Source organism: Falco punctatus (assembly GCF_963210335.1).
Source record: "Falco punctatus genome assembly, chromosome: Z".
Classification (NCBI taxonomy): Eukaryota; Metazoa; Chordata; class Aves; order Falconiformes; family Falconidae; genus Falco; species Falco punctatus.
Window position 1 is genome coordinate 3,731,368 of NC_137586.1, and position 24,089 is coordinate 3,755,456.

Below are 24,089 nucleotides of genomic sequence, written 5' to 3' on the forward strand. Positions count from 1 at the left end.
CTTTTAGCCCTTTAGCATGGTGACACTTCTGCCTGTGTCAGCGTTGGTGCAGGCAGCCTTTACGTGCCTGCCCACTGCTGCAAGCTGAGAAGTTGGTCTTGCTGGTCTCCTGTGCCCATGCAGCAGTGCCAAGGGCAGCTACGTCTGGCTTGGTGACCCCCGGCACAAACCTCTTAAACTTGAGCTTGGGCAAGGAGTCACCCTGAAATGTGTGCAGCAGCAGAGCTGGGAGGAAGAGCTTGGTCTGGGTCTTTTTTTGAGGTGAGGCTGCACAAAACTGGTGGCTGTTTGGCTTATAGTGCTGTTTACTCCCAGCCCTGTGCTGGGCTGTGCTCCTCTTTCCTGGTCTTCAAGCAGAGTGTGGCAGGACATGATCTTTTCCTGTGCAGAACCTCTCATGCAAGGAGGTTTCTGGTCCACACGTGTGTTCCTAGGACGTTGCTGAGCCAGGTCAGCACGCAAGGATTGCTGCTGCCTGGCCATGGTTTCTTGCTTCCAGAAGCTCAGATGATGTTTGCTTCTCTTCTGTGCATCTCCTTTGCTATAGTCCTGATTTTGGTTTGCTACCCATTGTGGAGAGAAATAAAATCTCCTCTAATGTCACTGTGATATATAAAGGTAGTAAAATGTGGGAAACTGTGAGGTTCCTCTGGGACACTTGTAACATTTCAGAAGCACAGGAGATCATCCGTGCTCTCCTGAGCTGGAGCCCAGAGCCCAGTCCCCACAGGTCCGCTGGTGGCTCTTGTCTCAGAATAGCTCTGGGTAAGACGTGCTGTCAGGGGAGGCAAAGGGAAGGGATTTATTTAGCATGACTGGGAAGCTGGCGCTTTCCAAGCTGTATGATCATAGGGTGACTTCTGTTGAGGAGACAGTCAGACTGGACTGGTTGGCAAGTTGGTGTGAAGGGGCACCTGCCCTGGGTGTCTCCTGAGGCGCACTCCATGCCAGCTGATAACCCATGTCATTTAGGAGAGGTTTTGCTCCTCACCACTCTGCATTTCTGCCCGGTGCTCCGGGACAGATCCAAACCCCACCGGCATCAGGAGAGCTTTTTCTCTGACTTCAGCTGGCTCCATCCTCCCAGAAAGTAGATTTGACACAACCTCCGTGTAACAGTTTATTCCTGGTGACAAGTGCACCTTCCCCAGTGACCTTTCACACCGCCGAAAGGAGGGAACAGGGTGCCGGTCCCCTTCCAGGCAGCCCAAGAGCAGGGCTGTCAGAGCCAGGGAGCTTGCATGCCGTTAAGAGAAATCCTCCCCGCAGTACCCAAGGGACCCGAGTGCTGGTTCAAAAGGTTGAGAAGCACTGTCAGCTCCTGTTTGGGGCTGCTGTGCTGAAGGGAGATCCTGCCCAGAAGGTCAGAGGCTGAAGCCGGCTGAATTTGAAGTGATTGTGGTTTGAAATGATCTTTCAGGTTTGTCAGCCCCGTCAGAATGTAGCTTGCGTAAGGGCAGCCAGGAGCCTGGAGTGCATCGGGTTGGGCAACCAGCCAGCCGAGGATGGGTGTCCTTGCAGGTGACACAGCTGAGCCCCGTGATTTCTCCAGCAAGGCGGTGCTCCACTTTATCTGCAGCAAGGGAGAAAGTGCGGGTGGCCACAGGGAAGGCAGGAACAAGGACATCAGCCTCAGTGTTGAGTTTGCCATGGTGTGTGCTGAGGTCCTTCTGACGGCAGCAGAGCAGTAGGGATCCCTCCCTCCCTCCTCCTTCCATCTACTCAGCCTCCAGACCCAGGTATCCTTCCCCATGCACGTGGGTACATCCCTTTCCCACTCTTCTCAACATAGCTGACGGTTGCTCATGTCAACAACGGTAGAGCCTCCGTTGGCTTCCATGGTGCAGGGTGAAGCTTGCTGTGCTTGTCTTCCATCAGCATTTCATTTAAAATGCATCTAGTTCATGAGTACTCTTGCTCCAGGTTTCTTTATCAAAACACTTTGTAAAGAAAATTAGAACAGCAATAGCAACAGAGCAAAAAAAAGGGGCAATGTTTCTTGGTATGGAAAAATATCTCCAACCCACCAAACCCCTGATTTATTCTGGTGGAGCAGAGGCAATCCAACAGCTTCCCTTTTGTTTTGTGGTTCACAGATATGACTTCACACCTGAATTCTTTTACTGAAAATTTGGTGTCATTTCTTCCCCCTTTTGCCCAGGGAACCAATAGATTTGAAGTGGAAACATCCTTCCTGGTTCTGCAAGAACTGATTACTGCAGACCAGTAGCATCAGTGGGTTGGAAACTGCAGCCTGCATTTCATCGCCTAGCAGAAGTCCCATCTGTCAGTGGTAGCTGAATAGTTCTCCTCTGCTAACAAAATTATTTATTTTGACCTGTCATTAAGGATATTCATGCAGCAGGGTGAAAGGTGGGAATGATCTATGCTTTGTGAGTTTTACAAGCCCATTTTGTATTTGTCTCGGTGGTAGAGGAACGGTAAAGAACTCTGTGCTCATGCCTGTTATGATAAGTGAGTTTTGGAAGAGGTTTTCTGTCTGATAGTCCATCTAAAACTGTGGGGAAATGCCATTCTAAAGGCTGTTAAAACACAATTGCTCACTGATTTACACAGTCAAGGAGTGCCTCTTTAGCAGGAGATGTATGCCGAATAAAAGCAGTTCAAGTGGTGCTTTTAATAAATAGATAATGGAATGGCATTTTATCTTCTGCTTTATTCCGTTATGTTAGCGTAAGGTAGCATATCCCTCTGATAGATTTTGAGATAGCAGAAACAGAAAGTCAAACCACTTTCTTTGTATCTCTCTGAAGCCAAGTTGTGCGCTGCTGAAAGGCACTGGGTTTGCAGCGCTGGTGAACTGGGATTTTTTTTTGCCATTGAGCAATGATGGATCAGTTTAGCTGGGTCCCACCAGGCTTCTGTGCAGGGCACTGATCATAGAAGCATGGAATATTTCCAGTTGGAAGGGACCCTTAAGGAGCATGGAGCTCCTTGCAGGACTACCTAATACTAGATCATATGACCAAGAGCATCATCCAGATCCTCCTTGAACTCTGGGTGGTGTGACCACTTCCCTGGGGAGCCTGTTCCAGTGACCAAACACCCTTTCAGGGAAGAACCATTTCCTAATGTCCAGTCTGAACTTCTCTGATATAGCTTCCATGATGCCTTGGCTTTGGCCATGGGGCTGTCACCTTGCTGGGTAGCAAAGCTCATGCTTCACATCACCACCACCATGTGGGGTCCCCTCCAGGCCCCAGCTCCCATGGGTTTGGGTGGGAAGGGTGTGGAGGCACAGGGAAGGAGGTACTTCTGCAGGAAACTCCTCTCCCAGCCCTTGGGCTTCCCTGGAGGCTCCAGGTCGCTGGGGCTGAGTGCCATGGAGCTCAGCGAGCAGTTGGCTGCTGGGTTAGGAAAGAAACAGGACACTTGTGGAGGCAGGAAAAAGGTCATTTATCCTGTCGCTGCTCATCCTTGCTAATTCATTGTTTCCGTTGAAAACCCAGCACTTAGCTGCTTCATGAATGAACCTAGTGTTTGTGCCTCAAAAAACAACCTGGTCCAGTGAAAAATAAGAGCTGCTTTCACCTCCTGTCTGGTCTGGTGTGCTTTTTTCCCCTCTTGTTTTCTTCTGCTCGCATCCATCCTGCCTGGGTGGCAGTCCAGGTTGTCCCCATGGAGCAGGGCTGGAGCCTGGGGGTTGGAATCATAGACTCATGGAATGGTTTGTGTGGGAAGGGACCTTCAAAGTCCCTGCAGCGCAGCCCCCTGCCATGGGCAGGGACACCTTCAGCTGGATCAGGTTGCTCAGAGCCCGTCCAGCCTGGCCTTGGGTGTTCCCAGGGATGGGCCATCGGGCACCTCTCTGGGCCGCCTGTGCCAGTGTCTCACCACCCTCAGCGTAAACATTTTCAGCCCAGGGGCTGCTCGGTGAGCCCAGAGGATCCCTCTGTGGGTGAGGTTTGCTGGGCTGGGACTGCAGAGGCTCTCACGCGCCAGAGGGGATGGGAAAGCTCCAAGAAGAGGTTTGGAGAGGGGGAAGTGACTCAGCTGCAGGGCGAGAGGGGTGTAAAGGAGGAAGGCCAGATAGACCTGGGAAGCTTTGGGCAGTGGGGCTGGAGGGTGACCCGGCTGATGTGATGGGACCAAGAGTTTGCCCAGCGTGGCGGCTCTGGTGAGCACACCCTCTTCCAGCAGTGGCCCAGGTGTGAAAGGGGCAGATGGAGTGGAGGAGTGGTCTCTGCTGAGTGGTAGCTGGTCTCCTAATGTGCTTTAGCAGCTGGGATTGAGGAGAGCTGGCACCACGTCAATCGTGAGCTCTCCCAGGACCAGCTGTGAGCGAAGGGCAATGAGAACAATTACCAGCCAGAGGAAAAAATCACTGAGAGAGAGGCTGGAAAAAGCTGAGGGGGGAGGCATATAGCCAAGCAGGCGCAGAGGAAAGGGGATCTCTAAGCCAGTGTGTGACCTGAGAAAGTACATTTGATGTTTCTGGTCTCTAACACAGGGTCTGTTTAAGGAAGCAGCCGTGTCCATGAGAAAATGCTCTCCCATCAGGATGGGTCTGCAAAACTTGCTGACGTGGGATGCCTCCAAAGCTGGGAACTTAACGCTCAAATAAGGCTTGGATGGTGTTTGGGAATGACAAAGTAAACAAGAGCTGTACATTAGCAGGAAGACATGAGATTTGGAAGAGTGATTAGACCTCATTATTCAGTGTTTAAAACAATCTTGAGCTGGTTGGGGTTGAGAGAGCACCTTCCTGGAGGCACAGCTGGGGTTTGATGCATCAGCCTGTTGGTGCTGGGCTGTTCTGGGCAATTGTCGGACCCTGGATTTGACCTAAAGCCGTAATGCCAGGTTGCTTGGGCTCTTCACATCATCGCTGGCCTTGGCCATGAAGCTTTGCTCCCAGGAATCCTGCCAGCAGGGAGAGCAGCTTTGAAGCTCTTCCCAGGGTAGGGAAGAAACCAAGAAATTAGTAGGTATTTCCTAAGAGAAATCTGGCTGGTCCATTTGGTACTCCCAAAAAGGCTGGTGAGATGGCACAGCACCGAGGAAGGCTGCAAAAGAGGGAAGCAGAGTAATCAAAGTAGAAGGTGATTAAAACCCAAATAAAACAGCAGCAAGGGAGGGAGAAAATCTGGCAGGGCTCCACAGGGGAGGGTTAGCAAAGGGGGGGTGGAAATTAAAACAGGGTAGTGATGAAGGTCAAGTGTATCTCCAAGGCGTTGGGAACTGGGGGTAACGCTAACTCTGAGCTGCAGCAGCTGCTGCTCCAGGGAAGGAAGGTGGAAGGGAAATGTTGATTTGTTAAATGGGAAGAAATAAATTGGTGTATAAAGCTGTGACATTTGTTTCCCCGGTCTGAAGGCGAGAGCTGCAGTTGAGCCTGGTTAGGCTGATGTTAACAAGGTTTGCTGAGGTTTTGCAGGTTTTTAAGCCAGCCTTCCTTTTGCATAGTCCTGCTTATGAACTCTCCTTCTCTGTGATGTTTCCCAGTGAAACGAAAGGTGGACTGGAGATGCTGCTTTTCTGACCTCTCACTTAGGTGTTTGGTGCCTCTCTTCTGCAGGCCTGGCGTGCTGGGCAGGGAGATGTTAGCTGAAAGGGATTAGGTAGCACAGCAGAGATGGACCAAACGGTCACCTTACCCCAGCTATCTCATCGATGTCACCCCAACCCTGACCTGCTTTGGGCTGCAAGCAGCCCCCCAGAGCGTGTCAGCCTCCCAGGGCTCTTCCCAATTACCTCCTTTGCCAAAGCGGGTCAGGAGTCCTTGTCTCTCCCCACCTGCATCCCGCTCAGCTGCAGAACAAAGTCCTCCTGGTTAATGAGACTCGTTAGGCTAATGCGGGGGAGTGAACATGTGAACCCCCTACATCTTTCCTTCCCTCCTCCACACTGTTTCAAGCCCTTCAACCAGGACAATGCCTGCTCCAGCACTTGGAGCAAAGGGGGTTCACGGAGAGGTACAGGGCCACCACCACGAGCAGGAGCACGTGCTCATGGGGTTCAGACGGGGCTCAGAGGCAGGCAAGGGAAAATGCTGCCACAGCTTTCAGTTCCCACTCCTCTGAGCATTCTAGCAGAGTTTCATTGCACTCACAAGAATTCTGGCTCAAGCAGCCTCCAGGAGCGGGCTGTGTAGGTGTGACTTGGTGTTTGAATGGGTCGGATTTTGTGTTCAAATGGCTTGGAAGTGCCCTCATGCCCGGCTGTGATGGCTGATGGGAGGCAGCTCCAGTCCATGCAGGTTTGCTAGGGGATCGGAGCCACACTGCCCTTCCCCAGCGACCCACCATGGCCAGGACCACCCCTCAGCCCGGAGCAGCTGATGTTTGGGTGGAGGGTGTAACTCCCAGCCACCCTGGCTGAGCCACCCCACCACCAACACAGTGGCTGCAAGGGCTGAGCTGCCATCTCCTCCGTGGCAAGCTGAACATGACCCAAGTGGAGAAGCCCTTAGCAAGTCCAAGCACTGCAAAATAGCTTTTCGATGTAGAGTGCATCTCTCATGATTACACTCCCCAAAGTGACTTACTTTCGTTTACAGTATCTTGACCTAAAGACCTGTCCCAGCAGGAGAAGATCAGGTGGAAATCATGGTGCTCCCCTGCTTCTGAAAAGCTCCTGATTGCCTTTTTGTTTCTTTGCTGACTTTCTCTGTTCCCGTTATCTCATGATGGGGGAGTTTTTTAAATGAGCAGGTTTGGGAACAGCAAGGCCGTGGAGCTAAGAGCCGTCTCCTGCACACAGAGATTCATTACCTGCTCCCATCTAAGCCAGGAGAGAAGCCAGCCTGCTTGTCTTTTTCTTTTTGTTAATAAAACTACGACAGTGGGAATTTTTAAAAATCAAATTAAAGCACAGAAGGACTTAAGAAAGTGTAGGGGCTACAAACTAGTGGTGGAGCAAAAAGGACTCATTAAAATACAAATAATTTAGGAGAACAAACTGGAATGCCATTATACAAAGTGTCACCGACTCATTTTCATTTCACTGAGTCCAGCCTGGGGTTTGGCTGCACATGATAAATGAGTCTGTCCTACTCCTCCTCCTTTTTTTTTTTTTTTTTTAATATGGGTGGGGGAGGGAAATATGCAATTACGATTTCATCTTGTTGAAAAAATCACATCCTGCTGGAGCAGTCACAACCAAATCTTTTGGGAGTGTTTTGGAGGGACAGGGGTGCTCCCCGCGTGCTGGGATTTGGGGTGCAGCTGTAGTGAGCTGGAACTTCATAGGGCCAAATCCCGTCCCTCTTGGGTGAGTGATCTGATTCCACATCAGTGCCCGGGTCTTACACGTCTCCCTGAATGTGCAGTCCTGGGTCCCACCTGCCTGCTTGAACCTGGGTGAGCACTCGGGGTCCCTGTTGCTGAATTTGGGAGGGTGCTGCAACAGGGTGCCTGAACCAAGCCTGACACAGCCCCTGCTTACACAGCAACCCCTGATCGCAGTGCCAGCCTGCCCAATGCGCCGGCTGAGTAAGGGTTTTAAGACAAGAAGCCTTTGTCCTCTGTGGTTATTTAATTTTATTTCCCCCCCCCCTCTCTTCTAAATAATTTGCTCTGGCTGCGCCATCTCAGGCTTGGCTGGAGGGGGGGGTGGGGTGGGGGATGTTCTGCCTTGTCAAGTGCTAATTGCAGCAGAGGAAAAACATGCTGGCCGAGCAGGGAGCTGGGGTGGAGGCGAGGAGGAAGGTGGGAGTGAAGGCAATATCTTTTTTGGAGGGATGGAGTGCTTGTGGTTGCATTACTCTCCTCGCTCCGGCTGCTCCTGGATGCAGAGCCAGGGAGGAAGAGATGGTGGGAGGCAGGCAAGGCAGCAGGCAGCGCAGGGTGTTCCCTGGCAGGGCTCTCACCCACTGAGGACTTTGTGCAAAACACACATTTGAGGTCACACTTGGGAACGATGTCATGGTGGTCCTGCCCCCCCTTTAGTGCAGGGACGCAGGAGCAAAGTGCTGAGGGGCAGCCACAGAGGTTTGGGTGCTGCTGGTGTCAGTGCATCCTTTCTGATAAATTTGGGTGAGATAGAAGAAACAAAAATCGGTGCTGCTTTGGGGAGATGGAGTCTTCTGTGAGCGGCTGGCAGCTTGGGTGATGGGAGCCACAATGGGGAGGATGATCCCAGGTTCAAGGTCTGTGGCTGGTACGAGCTGCATCTTCCCAGTAGCGTTTGCAATGAGACCCCAAAGTGTGGTTTTTTGATGGGCACACCAAATTTTTACCTTGCATCTGGGCAGCCCAGTGAGGTGGCTGCAACTGCCTTGAAGAAGGCTCCGCCATCAGTATGGATAACCTCACCATAACTGTGTGTGGTGGGATCCAGTGATTCAGTGATTCTAAGCCGAACTGGCTTTTTTCTGTGGGTTTTTTTTTCCACCCAAGTTTGAAACATTTTGCAATGTCTAACATTAGGTAAGACTTTGATTTAATGCATTATCTCTTGAATTCACCTTCAGCAATAACAATGTATTCCAATCCTCTGCTCAGATGTTGATGGATGGGGCCTGTTTGAGTTAAACATCTGGGATGTGAATTGTTGACCCCTTTCCGTCCCTGAAGCAAGAACAGTTGCAGGAGCCCTTGAGGAATGGTGTGAGCAGCAGGTTCTCCATTACTGGTTAGTGGCAAAGTCAAATGGAAACTAGGCCAGGGGAGTGGAGTGCCCTTAGCCAGGCTTCTCCAGCCTCCTTGAAGGTTTAGGACACATGCAGTGGTAAGAAGTCCTCTGCAAATCCTGGCAGATGGAAAAAAATAAGTTGGAGGCTAAATTCTTCTTTGGACAGGTTTTAGGAGGACAAAAAGACATGAGTAAAAAAAAAAAATGCTTTTCTGTAAGGCTTTTTCCCAGAGACTGTTGCCCACTTCTACTAGGTTGGTACCTCTGGAGCTAAGGAAGCCTTTGGGTTTGTCTCGGGCTGGGATTAGGGAGCACACCTCTCAGGTCACTCTCCAGGGTCCCTGTGGGCTCCTCCCTAGGAGGTGCCACAGAGTCAGTCCTGCATGAGACCCTCCTCCCCATCCTTGCCACCCCAGGGACCTGCTCTCTCCCCCTGCCCCGAGGGCTGGGAAAGCAGGGAGAGCACAGCAGCCCCAGGAACCTCCATGAGGTGGCCTAACCTTCATGTGCCTGGTGTGCTCGTGAGGTTGCTGTGGGCTTTCTTAGCTCTTGAGATAGAGAGGTCTCCCGTCATCTTTCACATGATAGAGCAGATCTGGTCCCTTCCAAGGCAACCACAGAATCAGCAGGAAGAAGGGCAGATACCAAGCTGCCCTACCATACCCAGAAGACACAAACGAACCCTGGTCCCGTGACCTGGCTTGGTGTGTCCACATCACTAAGGGACCTGCTCCTTGCCCTTGCAGTGCCCTGAAGACCAAGGACATGGACTACCCTTGGGATATGAGAGTGAGGAGCTGACGGATGTGCACCCTTCTCTGCCCTGCAGGGCCCTCTTCTGCTCTGAACCTGGAAAAAAGCAGTCTCCCATGCATTTGCTGAGCCCTGTATCTCATCTCCAGTATCCACCCAAGCAAGGGATGGATGTTGGCTGGCCATGCCCAGGATGAGCAGCTCTTCCTGTGCACCATGTCTTCCCTGACCTCCACCTTCATTCCCATTGCACTGGCACCTTTGCACCAGCTGCCCATCACTCAGCATTGTTCCTTGCTGCTGCATCAGCCACCTGGTCCATCAGGCGGTGCTGCCTTTGCTGAGTAACTCCTGTTTTTCTAAGGTGGGGAGTAGAAATAAAACACTAAAAATGAAGATGTAGTAGCGCATGACTTCAGGGGGAGCTGAATGATGCTTCAGAAAAAAAGGTGGTGCCTGTTCAGGAAGAAGTGGTGATGCTAAGATGCTTGCAATAGTGTGTTACTGGTGTACCTAGGATACAGTGAAGCTGCATCATGTAGGGTTGTTTAAGCATTTCCATTTTCTCTTGCTGAAGGTTTCTAAAAAGTGTTTTCTTTCAGCTGTTAGGTTTCTGGTTTTGGAGCAGCAGGCAAGACCTAGATGTCCAAGTCCGCAAGGCTGCCCGCAGGGATGCTGACTTCCACTCTCGGTGCCCCTATGCTTGCCTTGGAGGTGTCACTGAGGTGTTCATCCATGCATTAACTGCTGTGTTTTCCCAAGGGGCGGCTAAGGGTCAGGGATACGAAAGGCCAGATGGAATATTCTTGTTAGAAAAAGCTGGATCCAGCTTTAATTGATTTCCTTGGGGTCACAAAGGTCAGCATCAGAATTAAAGGGCTGGTCTGGGTCATGCATCCTCTCCTAGGCAAAGGCCAACCCCAGATGCTGCAAAAAACCTGCAGTATGGAGTCACTCATCTCAAACTCTCTCATCCCAGGCTCCGATTTACCTCCTGATACCCACTCCAAGGGCTTTTCCTTGGAGATGTTGGGGTGTGCATAAGATCCAACCTTCTGTCCTCCTGCCGGGGCAGGCATCCACAACTTTCTGCGGGGATGTGGTCCCTACCACCACCTGCCACGGTGTCACCTCCCAGATTCTGCATCGATTCTGAGCTTCCCACTTCTGTTTTTCACTGACTGCTCCCTTCTTCTTATCCTCTGAGGTGGAGTGATGACCCCAGCCAGATGCTTGGCTGCCATCATCTCCGCTTTGCTCAGGTGGCTTGGCCTCTCCTGTTTGTGTAGCACATAGCTGATTTATCAGCAACGATGTTATATTTGCTTCTAGATAAGAAAACGCTGAATATTGGGGGGTGGGATTGAGCCTTGTGAAATCCCCCTGGAAACAGTCCAGTTCCCCTCTGACAGCTGTTTGTTGTGACCAGCTCTGAATGCCCTGCTCCTGTGCTTTATTCTTACAATACAGCGCTCATTTTTTAATCAGCACATCACATCATAGTAAATGAAACACCTTACAAAAGCCTATGTATATCATCTCTAGGCAATTATCTTTATTAACCAAACTTGTAATCTCCTCAAGGAACAAAATCAGTGTTGTTTGACATGGTATGTTTGCCACAGAACCTCTGTAATGAGCATTAACTGTTCCTGTCCTTTAATTCCTCTTCTGGTTGACTCTCAGGAGGGTTCCCATTATTTTACCCGTGACTGATGACAGACAAGCCAACCTGTTCATCCAGCCATCCTGCTTGCCCCCCTTTTGCAAATCAGTGCAGTATTTGCATGCTTCCAGCTGGCTGGATCTTCCCCAGTATTCCAAGATTTATTAAAAATTAACATCAGTGGGCCAGAGAGCTTCTCAGCCAGCTGTTGGAGGGCTCTTGGGAGCAAGTTATCCAGGCCTGCTGATTTAAAATTGTTTATCGCTAGTAGATGCTGTTTAACAACCTCCTTGGTTACTAATGGACTGGAAAGTACTTCATCCTCCTCATGTGATACAAGCATCTCATCCTGCTTCTTTCCAAATGCGGAGCAGAAATATTGATTGAACACTTCTTGCCTTTTCTGCATCATTACTTTTCTCCCCATCTGAGGCTGCGCTACTGATTTATACAAAGGCATTATAATATTTCCAGGATTATCTGCCGTCCCTTTCCATATGCAGCTGAACATCTTGTTAGCTTTGTGGCTGTGGCTGTGCGCAGGGCAGAGGTCTCTGCTGTGCTCTCTGTTGCTGGGAAGTCCCTTCCTTGGTTTGACACAGTTTAGGACCCTGGCAGGTGTCTGAGGAGCAGAAATTCCTCTCCCTTCCCTGCATCGCTTTGCATTTATTAAGGAGGAGTTATTAATTTGCTGCACTGTTGCCCATCCATTTGGGTTGCTGAGCAGTTGGGCCACTTCCAAAAACTCCAAAACCACTGGCCCCCTCAGCTTTCACAAAGGATGATCTTTGCCTCCAAAACCTTCATTTTTAAGTCATGAATATTCTCCACCTTAACATACCTCTGCCTCCATGCTGCCGTGCTAATTTTAGGTTAGTCATCCATGGATGTACAAGTCCTCATCTCTCCTTAGCACTTTGTGACTGCTTTCTCCACCAACCTAGAAGAGAGTTGCTGTTTCTTTCTATCTTCTTATCTTTGCTCTTTTCCTCTCCTCCTGTTTCCCCAGCTCTCTCCTGCTCCAGTTTTCTGCAAGAATAAATCCCAGGGCTTGGGGCAGGGAGGGCAGATGCACTTGATGCTGGGGCAGAGCTCTTCCAGGAGCTCCTCCTGCAGGCAGCAGAGCCCTGGGACTGGTGTTACCAGTACGGGTGAGATAGGGGTGCTGGGTGCCGTATAGAAAGGGCAGCCTTACTTCCATCTGCAACCCGTGGTCACCAGTTCCCCTCTGTTCAACGTTTCGCTCCCAGCTTTGAGCAGCTCTTGCAAGATGAGGACAACATGAGTTTCCCATGTGCAGATTGCACTGGCTGAACCAGAAATGGAGTTTTGCTTCTGTGATGCTCTTATCCCTTCTTATCCCTTATCCCTGCTGCTGATGCGGCAAGGTGGGAGGCGATGCAGGGGCTCTGACCTGCAATTACTGCACATGCCCTGGGGCAGTGCCTGAGGATTCTAGGGTGATGGTACAGCCCATCCACAGCGTGGCAGTATCATTTGGGACTTAGGTTAATATTTTTGGCTGATAAGAATTTCTTCTTGTGTTGTCCCTGTTCACACCACTCCCCTTAGCAAGTGTGTCACAGGACCACATGCAGCTATCACCATTTAATCTGTACTAAAGAGTTTATCATACAAACACGTTTTCTCCCACTACGAGTCCAATCTCATCCTCTTCAAAGGGCAACTTGAGATAGGCGGTAGGACGACCACATTTTGGGTTTAGTGGTTTTGTTTTTTTCCTGGATCAGCTGTATTTTGCTTTTTTCTTGGTTGAGTGTAGGAAGGTGGGGTCTGATGAAGTCTGGGGGTACAGAGGGTGGGCATGGGTAACAGGCGTGTTTTTGTGCCCCGTGTTTGCCCATAACTAGAGGAAATGGCCTGAAGTTGCACTAGGGGAGGTTTAGATTGCATCTTAGGAAAAATTTCTTCACCAAAACGGTGGCCAAGCCCTGGCACAGGCTGCCCAGGGAGGTGGTGGAGTCGCCATCTCTGGAAGGATTTAGAAGACGTGTAGATGAGGCACTTAGGGACATGGTTTGGTGGTGAGCTTGGTGGTCCTGAGTTAATGGTTGGACTCGACCTCAGAGGTCTTTTCCAACTAAATGATTCTATGATTCTCTTCTATGTTGCCTTCGTGGCAGGCTCCAGCCCATCCAGGCTGGGAAGAGGTGGGCAGATGGCCTCTTTCTTTCTTCTCCTTCGAAGAAGATGGGGCTCTGCCAGCCCCCTCCAGCTTTCTTCAGCATGGGGAAAGGGGAAGCTGGGGGCTGAGGAGACCCAGTGGTGTGAAAAGACCACAGGGTCCATCTTTTAATCTGTGCAGCCCTCAACAACCTATCCATGGCTTTTTTTTTGTGAGCAATCTCCATCCCTGGTCCAGCTCTCTGCAGCCACATCGGTTGCCAGCAGAGGTGTGTAGCCCAGCAGTGAGATGCTGTGGAAAGGAGATGCTCACAGCTCTCAGCCTTGCTCATAGGATCATAGCCTTCAAGTCCCTACTTTGGGAAGAGAGCCAAACTGTTTTCTTTAGCAGAAAAAGGCTTGATGAGATGCTCAGAAACTAAAGCTAGACATATCCAGGCAAAAAAAAATAAATTAAAAAAAAGATAAAAAGATGCACATTTTTTATACTGAGGCTAATAAACTGCTAGAAACACTTGCCAAGGATCAGGGCAAGACACCCTTGATTTGAAATCTTCCAGCCAAGATTGCCTGTGTTTCTAAATGCTGGAGGGCAGGCAGGAATGAAAGCCTCACTGCAGAAATTAATGGGTGAAGTATTTTATTTTCTATGAAGCTGGAGGGCATAATACGTGATCATAGCGGTGCCTGTTGCTTGAAAATACCGGTATGAAATAAACCTTTGTTTTAGAGCCTAAATTTCCTATAAAGTGTGGCCTGAAATCCATGAATAGAGTTAGCATGGGTGTTAAAATCTTGAATAACGGAGTGAATATTATGAGGAATAGGCAAAAAATGTTCTGCTTCGAAGGCTGTGACAGCGAGGGGTGAGGATGCTTGGGAACAAAGATGCAGGCTGTGAAGGAAAACACTCCTGCACCCACTACAGGGAGGTTGATCGGTTGTGTTCAATATCAGTGTGTAGCCCAGGTCCTCCCTCCTGAGCACGGCGTGAAAGCAGAAGAAATAAAAGCTTGGCTTTTGCTAAGGAAAAGAATGACCCACCATGTCAATTTTTCTGCGGGAAGAATGGCTGAATTCAGTGTTTCCCTTTCTCACTCCATCCTGCTGCAACGCTTCGCGGTGCGGCTGGGCAGGCCAGCGAGCAGATAATGAATCTGCCGAAATGTGGTTATTGATATGGCTGAGATCATTATACCTAAGGGTCTTGTGAGCTTTCCCATCTAAAGGGGCATTTTTCAGAAGCTTGCGGTCATGACATAAACAGTCTCATTTCGTATGAAATCTCAGCTGGCGAAGTCCTCAGCCTGGGAGCATTTTTTAAATACGTTATCAGGAAGGTAAATCAGGTCAGTTGCATATATATATATATTTTTTTTTTTAGCTAGGAGAAGTAAAATGGTTCATTTGCCTCTCACTATTAATATGATATTCTGCAAGGAGCTATGGCCTGATCCACAGCTTTTGAAAGCAAATGAGATTGTTTCCACCCACATCAGGGAGCTTCTGCTAAATTTCTTATTCCCGGATAAGAATAACTTCCTAGATTGTGGAAATGAAAGCAAGTGGTCAGGGCAGACAGTTATCAGTGCCTGGAGACTGGCACGCTGGTTACAGTGGACAGTTTGCTTGGTTGTCCTTAGCCCATCCATGGGTGGGATGGTGCGAGCAGACCCCAGCAAGGAGTCATGGCTCATTTTGTGCGAGAGCAAAGCAAAAATAACCTGTCAAGAAATTGCGAGGCAGGGAACGTGTTTCAAAAGTTGCATGTAGCAATTGTGCTGGAGCTGTGGGTTGTGCAAGGAGGTTTAAAGTGATTGCAGTGGAAGTCAGGCTGAAGTCTGCAGCCATCACTAGATGCTCTCCACTTGCCTCCTTTTCACCTCCCAGCAGACTGTCTTTACATCATTTAGGTTTTTAACCACCTATCTCAAGTTCACTCTGGGGTGCTGGGAAGGTTTTTTGGAATCAGGGGTGGTGACATGCATAAAGTAGATGTTCAGAAGCCCTATGTGGTCTGAGCATCCCTGGAGGTCTTCATCTCACCCAGCTTCAGCTGCCCTGGGCTGGGAGAGGTGCCTCCAATCAAACTCTGTGCCAACCTGTCAAGCTCTGCAAAGTGGCTCTGTGATCCACATCATGCCTTTTATTATTAATGTCCGTTTGTGTTTAGGGTTCATCCTATGATCCTTTATTTTTAGTTGCCCTGACCCAGTCCCAGCCCTGCACAAACACAAGCTGAAGCAGACTCAGAAATCTTTCCTGATGAAAAGGAAAGGACTGAAGTGTTAAAACCGAGTGAAGTGACCTGGCTACTGCCTTGAGGCGCGTGTCATCTGATGAAGTAATCAAGTGATACATCAAGTATTTATATAGGCATGGGTTCGAGGAGGAGATGTGCGCGCACACAGCGTGTGCCCTGGGGAGCAGAAGCTGGTGTCATTCCCTCCTTGCTGGCGGCTTCAGGGATGAGATGAGGATCCTGGCCCCTCCCTGATCTTCAGCGCTGAGAATGGCGCTTACCCGAGAGGAGCTGGCTACGGCTTTGTTTTGGAGGGGGATGTAATACATTTAGCCTTACAGCACCTCTCCGGTGCCATGTCACCAAGCCTTCCACATCCTAGTCTGTCGCCCTTGGAGATGATCTTTCTCTTCCACTGGGCAAGAGATTGCTGAGGCAATGGCTTTGCCCAGCTTCATCTTCTTTCATTAGACTAAGAGTAAGACTCAGTGGGGAAAGGTCTTCCAAGCAAAATACAGTTTGAATCTGAAGTTTGTGCAGATGTTTTGTCACATTCTTGCTAACACGGGATCATTCTCATGGCCTTGTGGCACTGTGAAGTTGCAGGGGAGCAAAAAAGCCTGGGAACTGTGGATCAAGAGGGACTGGGAGCTGTGGGGCCAGCTTTATGGCTGGCATGTAGCAATAGGGCAAGGGGTCGTGGTTTTAAACTAAAAGAGGGGAGATTTAGGTTGGATATTAGGAAGAAAGGAATTCCTTACTGTGAGAGTGGCAAAGCACAGGCTGCCCAGAGCAGCTGTGGGTGCCCCGTCCCCGGCAGTGCCCACGGCCAGGCTGGGGCTGGGACCCACCTGGGCTGGGGGGGAGGTGGCCCTGCCCAGGGCAGGGGGTGGGACTGGGTGGGCTTTGAAGGTCCCCTCCAACCCAAACCATTCTATCATTCTGTGATTCACTCAGAGGTGGCTGCATTTCCAGAGCCGGTACCAGTCCCTGCCGGAGCAGATATACTGGGGGAAGAGGGGACATTAAGGTGCAGCTCCTTCTCTGAAAGCTTCCCAATGAAGCCATATGAAGTAGCAAAATCCTGTCATATAGCTACACATACAGCGTGTATCTGTACTTGTGCACCCTGTATACCCATACAATATCGTCTTGGCCTCATCCAGCCCTGTTCCTCGATAGAAATCAAAGTGTGTTTTCATTTCTCAAGGAAATCTCTGGGTAGCATAAATGACTGTATTTCTGTTGACGACAATGGAGCCTCACTGAGTTCCACCATCCATGTTAGGCAAAGCACTGGAGATCCCTTAGGAGCGGTCTGGATTATGACCATTAAGGTTCCAAATATGAAATCACTGAGACTCTGGCTAGATGTTTTAGCAAAGCACTTAATCGACATTGGTTTTCACTGATTTGCTTTAGAGGGTTTTTTTGGTTTTTTTGAGAGGAGTGTTGTGACAGCAGCTGTGCCAGTACATACAGCCTGGACCAGCAAATCTGCCCGGTTTGTGTCATGGGGTAACTGGCAATTCACCCTCTCGCTGGAAACTGCTCCTCATCTAAGGAGCGTGAGGCAACTGGCAAGGAAACCTCTTTCACAGCTCACCTGCTCACCCTTTTCCAATGTCCACAATTACCTTTAAAGATGAAAACCCAGCAGCTCTTACCTGAGCCATGAGCACAGAGACCTTCTTAAACCAGATGGGTTGTGTCCCCATCCTCCTTCCTCCTGACGTGATGGTACCCCAGTGATGAAGGTGTGCATCAAGGCTGTGGGCTCCATCTCTTCCTTCCAGTTACTCTACCACCTTTAAAATAAGGCCAACATTTGGAAGCACTTAGGCAAAAATTAACTCTATTGCCTGGAGAGCAGTGTTGGAAGTCAATGGGGATGTGCACCGTAGCAAATGGAAACACGTGCGGGTGTGTGGGATAGACACCTTGAAGGAAACCTTGCCAGGCTTTTCCAAGTTTCCCATATGCAAGCAGTTTCTCTGAGATTTGGGCAGGGGAGGGGGCGGAATATGTTGCTGGGTTTTATTTCTTACCAAAATTAACCTGTAAAAAAATATATTTTTTTTTACCAACAGGTTTTGGTAATGAAATAAGGATATTTGAAGAAGAAAATTATTTTCCTTTGAAAAATGAGACTGGTGCAGCACATCTTGTAGTGGCAAATATCTTCCTCTGGCTCCTAAGAGAGCTGGATTCACTGAGGTTGATTATTGGGCTCCGACTAGCAAAAGTTTAAAACCAGCCTGAAAAACTCAGGTATGAAAGGAAAAATTGCACAAATTCACAAATCATAGTTTATTCCTAAAAAAAACCAAAAGATTGCACAAATCCATGAATCACTGTTTATTCCTAAGAAAAAAAAAACCAAAACAACACCAAACCCCTAAAGCGTAGAAAGCAAAAATGTGTCAAGATTTATTTTGCCCATGAAAACCTTTAAATTTGATGGTAATTTATTTTTCTGATTGGACAGGCATCCTTCAAGTGCTCTTTCTTCTGGAAAGCTTTCAGTTCAATATATGTGTAATTACAGCTTTCCTGACCCGGGATAAGCAATCATGACAACCTTTTCTATTAATGTTTTTTACTAGGTGTTTCCTTGTGCTTGTGAACCAAGGTGGGGTCTGGCACAACTCTTTCTTCTCTTGTCGTCTCTTCTCTTCTCCTGCTATTCTTATTTCACACCCTGTTAGAAGTAATTTAACCTCTCTTCTTTTATAGTCTAGGAGACCTGTTTATCCCTCTGTTAGCGGTGATCAAAAAACGAGGAACCAATTTCACATTGATAATGGCAAATAATTTCCAGGGTTTGGTGGTGACTTACTGGTCTGCAGTGGTTTTGGACTGAAAGGAATCACTGAGATGTTTCAGTTGTCACTGTCCATCCCCAAGTATTCTTCTGTATGAAAATATTGGGTTTGGCTTGCAGGAATTTGGGGACATTTTTAATCATAGAATTGTTTAGGTGGGAAAGGACCCTTAAGATCATCGAGTCCAACCATTGACCTAAAACTGCCAGGGCTACCACTAACCATGGCCCCGAGCACCACACCTACAGGTGTTATAAATCCCCCCAGGGCGGGTGCCTCCAGCCCCCCGGGCAGCCTGTGCCAGCCTTGGCCACCCTTTCCGTGAGGGGATTTTCCCTCATTCCCAGCCGAACCCTCCCCCGGCACAACGTGAGGCCGTTCCCTCTCGTCCTGTCGCCTGTTCCCTGGGAGAAGAGCCCGACCCCCCTGGCTCCAGCCCCTCTCAGGGGGTTGCAGGGAGCCAGAAGGTCTCCCCTCAGCCCCCCCTCTCCAGGCTGACCCCCCAGCTCCCCCAGCCGCTCCCCACAGCACTTGTGCCCCAGCCCCTTCCCCAGCCCCCTGCCCGGCTCTGGACACGCTCCAGCCCCTCAGTGGTGCTGGGGACATTTCCATACACGTTGATTAAAAACCATCTTGGGAAGCAGTACCATGAAAAATGCACTTTGATAGTGCGGGATAGACGTAATTGTTTCTTCAATACGTTGGCTTTGGTGGATTGATGGAGGCAAGGCGTTTTGATGAGAAAAAAATTGTAGTTTTTATGGGAAATGAAGAGTTGCTTGGCTTTGTGCTTGGGGATCTTGGCCGGGGTACAGGTGCGCGGTTGAGTGGGTTCTCTTATCCCACGGGGGATGCAGGCTGTGGAAGTCCCAAGGAAAGCAGCAGGTGGCAATTGGTGTTCCTCTCCACACTATCTCGGCGGTCGCTGGATGCTGCCCAACTTTTGCTTTACCCTTATCTGGGGCCAGACATATTGTTTGCACCAACTTCATTTACTGATTTACCCAGACACTCCTTAGAAACCCAGTAGTCAGAGGAGTTGCAGATAGTGGTTTGGGTGTGGGGATGGAAGCAGCATTTATTTTTTTTTTCCTACAGACAAAGAAAACATGTAATAAAAGTTTTAAAAGTTACCGTGCTCTGAGCACGGATCTCTTCCAAACCGTGTCTGGGACTGCCAGGTTGCCCCAGGCTATCTTACACTTGATTTTGCCTCACGCTTCAGAAAGGTTTCCCTTAATAAACAATTAAAAAATAATAAACAATTTTGGTTGTGATTTGCGTTGGGTTTGTTTTGTTTTGTTTTGTTTTTTTTTAATGTGCTTCTTTAAAGGAAAACCAGAAGCAAAGTATGTAACATGGAAGTCTGTTTCCAGCTGCTGTCACCGGATTTATTGTATTAGAGAAAAAATATCTGTATTTCTTTGTTGTCGTAATACCTGTGCCAGAAAGGAATTAGTGTTTTCTTAAATGCAGTGTTTAACTTAATGCTTGGAGATGTGGCTGCTGAATTTGGGGCAGAACCTCAAGGATGAGCTGATCCCTAGGGCATGCAGCAAGGAGAAGAGGAGGGACCTGTTATTTATCATGCAGCGTGATGGCCAGCCCTTTGGGGTTGCGCACATGCCGGCGAGCCGGGCTGAGCCAGGTGAACTGCTCGCGGAGGTGGCACGCTCTGCTGAGCTGGGCTCCGGTGGGGTGGCTCCTGTGCTGGGGACAGCCTCGTGGATGGGGACAACAGGAGGTGGGTGCGGGACGGGGTCATTGGCTGTGTGGGTGCAGCTGAGGTGGCCAGGGCATGGCTTCAAAACCTGGGGGCGAGGGGGCTTTGAAGCTCCATGCTGGGCACTTGGGGAAAGGTTTTCCCAGTCACTTGTTCCTTGGATTTGGCACCTAATTTGGGGTCTTGTAACCTGGACCAGACAGTGACTGAGGACTTCGGTAAGCAACGGCCCCCCACTTTGAAGATGCTTTGCCTCCATCTTCTTGCTCGCTTGGATCATTCATGCACAAACCTGAATTTTTAGTTAAATTGTACCCGGCTCTTTTTAAAAGAGAAGGTTTTCATACCCCACCCCCTGGTTTACCCTGTCTTATCCAAACAGGGACACGGTTTGCAGGGGAAGCGGAGCAGATCGGTCTGAAAGTTACCCACAGAGTTATCCCTGTGGGGGCAAATCCTTGCGTGGTCAGGGGTCACCAGTTACACCAGGGAGGGGCTTGGCTCACACGTGGGGAGCGAAAAGGATGTGCAATGGAGAATAAGAAAGGATGCAATACATCTGCTTGAAGAAAAAAAGAGATTCTAAAACCAAACAAACAAAAATACAACAAACTGCCAAGTTTTTCTTTCCAAATAACTTTGTAGGCTTGTTTAAAAAGAAAGCATTAAAAGATCCCAGTAAAATCAGTCCACATCCCGCATGTTGTTTAGACCTTGACAGCACAGGTGGACGAGGAGGGCTCTGTGCCAAATACTTTTGGTTTAGAGGGAGTGGTGGGAGTGAATTCTCCTAACCGCTCCTAGAAAGGCTTAACTTTCCGCACACAAATCAATGACAATCTCCACTCGGCTGCAGACACCCGGGGAGCGACGCTGCCGGATCCCCCGAGCAGCGAAGGCAGGCGAGGGGAGGACGAGGGTCGGCATCCGGAGTGGGAAGGTGGGTCGGATGCTGCATTTTCAGCTTCTGAAATACATGATTTAATTTTTTTTTCCCCCTTTTTAAAGCTTTTGCAGTTTATTGAGGGGAGGGGAAGGTGCTTGAATTTCATGCTCGGAGGCTAATCGTGTTCATGTTAGAAATCTTCGGCACGTCGTAGTGATCCTCTGTACAGATCTGTCGCCATTTACATGCACTTTTAGTTGCTGTTTCAATTCAAAACTGTAATTTTCTTTCTGATTTTCTTGCTTGGTATCTTGAATCTTTACCAAGCATGGAGATTTTACCTGTGTTATTAACACCTGTGTGATACAACCTCTCAATTTGCGGATTTTCTCCACCCCCCCACACCCCCCCAAGTTCGGCATAGTTGTTTGTTTGTTTGTCTGTTTGTTTTAGGTAGGAAATATCAGTGCAAAAACACATTTGCTAACATCTCCTGCTGGGTGGGCAGAAGGGCTCAGATGAGGCAGACGATTAAAATTTATAATAGAATAGAATATATATTCTGGTCTGTTCTATATATTCTATTCTATTCTTAATACTTGTAGATACTTGTTTTAAAGTCATTTTTCTCTCAGTTATTCTTTGCGGAAAACTTGTGTGTGTGGGGAAAAACGTTCTCTTAAACAGTTAAAAAGTCTCAGCAGATTTGGTGCTGGCAGAGAAATCATGATTAAAGACAGGCTGGGAAGCACAGTTGGGATGAGGCTGCTGCTTGGCGCAGGGGTAAGCCCGGCTCAAGCCAACCTGCTCCGCGCCGCCCGTGCCGCAAGCGGGGATCTCACGGGCAAACTGGAGGTGCTTTATCTGCAGAGCCCCTACCTGGAGTTTGGGTTTAAATCTCAGTCTATCTCAGGATCTTTTTGCTTCTTTACTGGCAAATGGGACGCAGCAGGACGGTATGTTACACCTAGTTTATACTTTAATATTTTTAACAGCTCCTTCTTGAGATTAAATGCTGTTTCAGCAGCACAAACCCCCTCTCCAGCTCCCCTGACCTCACGTAGGTAATTCCCAGAGCCATGCTGCCGATAAAAACAACAGACGTGGTTTAGTTTAAGGTTGGGCTGAATGAAAACAGGAGGGGAGGAATGTGCTCAGCAGAGGAGGAACCGGCGCTCAGCCATCCCAGTGTTGCTTTCCGGAGCGTGTCGGGTGGACGGAATGCTTGGCGCGGTCATTCAGGGACCTGCAGCTTGTTCTGCCCTCGAAAAGGGGATGTGGCAGCCACCACCGAGGTACAATATTTGGGGGAATGAGACCGAGTGGGACTTTTCCCTCCTTTCTGCTTGGTGGAAGTGGAATTGGTTGGAGGTTTCTCCTCCGGGGAGGATCTGTAGGTTGGGAGCAGCAAAGACAGCCGGGTCTGTCTGAGCCCTGGTCGCAGGGAGCGGGTGCGGAGGGCACGGCCAGCCCTTTGGCATCCCCCACACCCCACACTGGAGAGCAAACCATTTACAGGCTTCTTGGCATGTATCCTGGTGTATCCACCCCAGGACAGCCCAGCAACTCCTGGAGAGGTAGATGCGATGCTCTGTCGCCTTTCCCTGGTCTTCCAATGCCTTCCATCACTCCCACCACTGCAAAAAGGACATTTCAAACCTGTGCTCTGAGCAGGCAGCATTTAACACCCACTTTATGCTTGTGCTTGATGCTGTTTACTTCAGGTGCCAGGCAATGAGGAGTCAGACTCGGCGTGTTTGAGCACCGAGCAAGCATTAGCCGTACAAACCTGGGATTTTCCAGCGAGCCCGGGGCTGTCCAGCACCTAACTCCCTTAGCCTCCTTTGAAATTCCTCCTCTAATTAATAAATAAGTGGCAAGTTTCACTGACATAATGTCAGAGCTATTGCTCTTAATTAAACAGTAAGCTATTAAAATAGTTTCCAAACGCTTAAGTCTTCCCTCACCAGTTCGTAGTCTTATTTCCCATTAAGTGTCACCGGTGGAATGGTTTTATAAACTTGGAAGTAATTAGGTAAGGTGAAGGATCTCAGACCGCACTGAAATGTGGTATTACTGAGCGTGTGTGGGTGATCCCAGCAAAGCGGGCAGTGATGGGAGGGCTTATCCCTGTGTCTGCCCGTGCCCCTGCCCTCCCGGCTGGATGGGGTCAGGAAGGCAGCATCACGCTGGGTCCCATCTGTGTGGAGCTGCCCATGCAGCCCCACACATATATATATGTGTATATATATTTTTTATATATTTTTATACATAAATATTTATATATATATATATTATTATAATAATGTAAATATATACCTTTATATAATGTATCATATATCTATTATGCACTATTATATTAGTGTTTAATGGTGCAGAAGGGGCAGCCAGCACCCAGCTATACACGCTGTGGGTTGGGTCAGCAAGGTAGCTGCACGCTTTATTTTCCTTTGGCTGAGAGCTTTAGCAATGAATAGAGGGAGGGGATCCGAGGCTGGGATGTTTCTGCCAAGAATGATTTGGAGGCCTCTTTATGTTAGTCAGAGGTTTTTTATTCCTTACTGGAAGCCTGAGAGGAGCCGCACGCCCGATGGCAATGCTGCTCACAGGTCTGCATAATTTTCAAGTATTGCTCATGTGAGCAGCTTGCCTTAATTACAGATTTATTTCTTGCTGCTGTGGGATTGCTTCGTTCCTTGTCCATCAAAAAGATGTCCTTGACCCTAAGGAATGGGTGCATGGTGGTCGTGAGTGCTTTTTTTTGCGGGGGAGGGAAGGATGCCACATCTCAGCTGCTGTGGTTTTGCAAGGGGCGCAATGTGCTTGGCAGCTGCAGAAGAAGAGGAAAAGGAGGAGGAGGGAATGTCCCACACCATGAAAGCTCTGCACCATCTCCATGTGAGGCCAGGCAGGCACGTGGATGTTGGGACCACCAAATGACTTCCACCTCCTGGGGAGCAGGGAGAAGCAGCAGCCTGGCATCACCATCCCCCACCCTGCCCTGCCTAGCAGGGAACCAGTTTGGGAAGTGCCTCCATGTTGCCCGAGGATGAGCCAGACCAGGAGGAGGTAGGAGACCACTTTGGATTGAGATCCTGGCACTCTGGGAGAAGGCAGGGTGGAGGGATGGAGACCAGCCAGCTTCCTAACTATGCAAACAACCCACACCCATGTTCGGTGTTTATCCCTGCCGAGCCCGTCACCATGGTATCTGGGCACCTTTTGCCAAGGTGTGTTGAAGCTGATGGAGCAGA

The 24,089-nt window shown here is 49.2% G+C and overlaps 1 protein-coding gene across 7 annotated transcripts in view; it reads left to right on the plus strand.

The window, feature by feature from the left end:
- ZBTB7C (zinc finger and BTB domain containing 7C) overlaps positions 1–24,089 on the plus strand; it is a 160,119-nt gene that overhangs the window by 93,496 nt on the left and 42,534 nt on the right. Inside the window, exons 4-5 of one of the 7 annotated variants that reach the window (XM_080371555.1) lie at positions 20,806–20,889; positions 21,954–23,904. The exons of 5 other annotated variants lie outside the window; for them this stretch is intronic. In XM_080371555.1, the coding sequence (XP_080227681.1) occupies positions 23,756–23,904 (149 nt within the window). In that variant the 5' untranslated portion in view covers positions 20,806–20,889; positions 21,954–23,755. The remainder of the gene's footprint in view (positions 1–20,805; positions 20,890–21,953; positions 23,905–24,089) is intronic. One more of the 7 variants, XM_080371558.1, reaches the window with a different exon arrangement.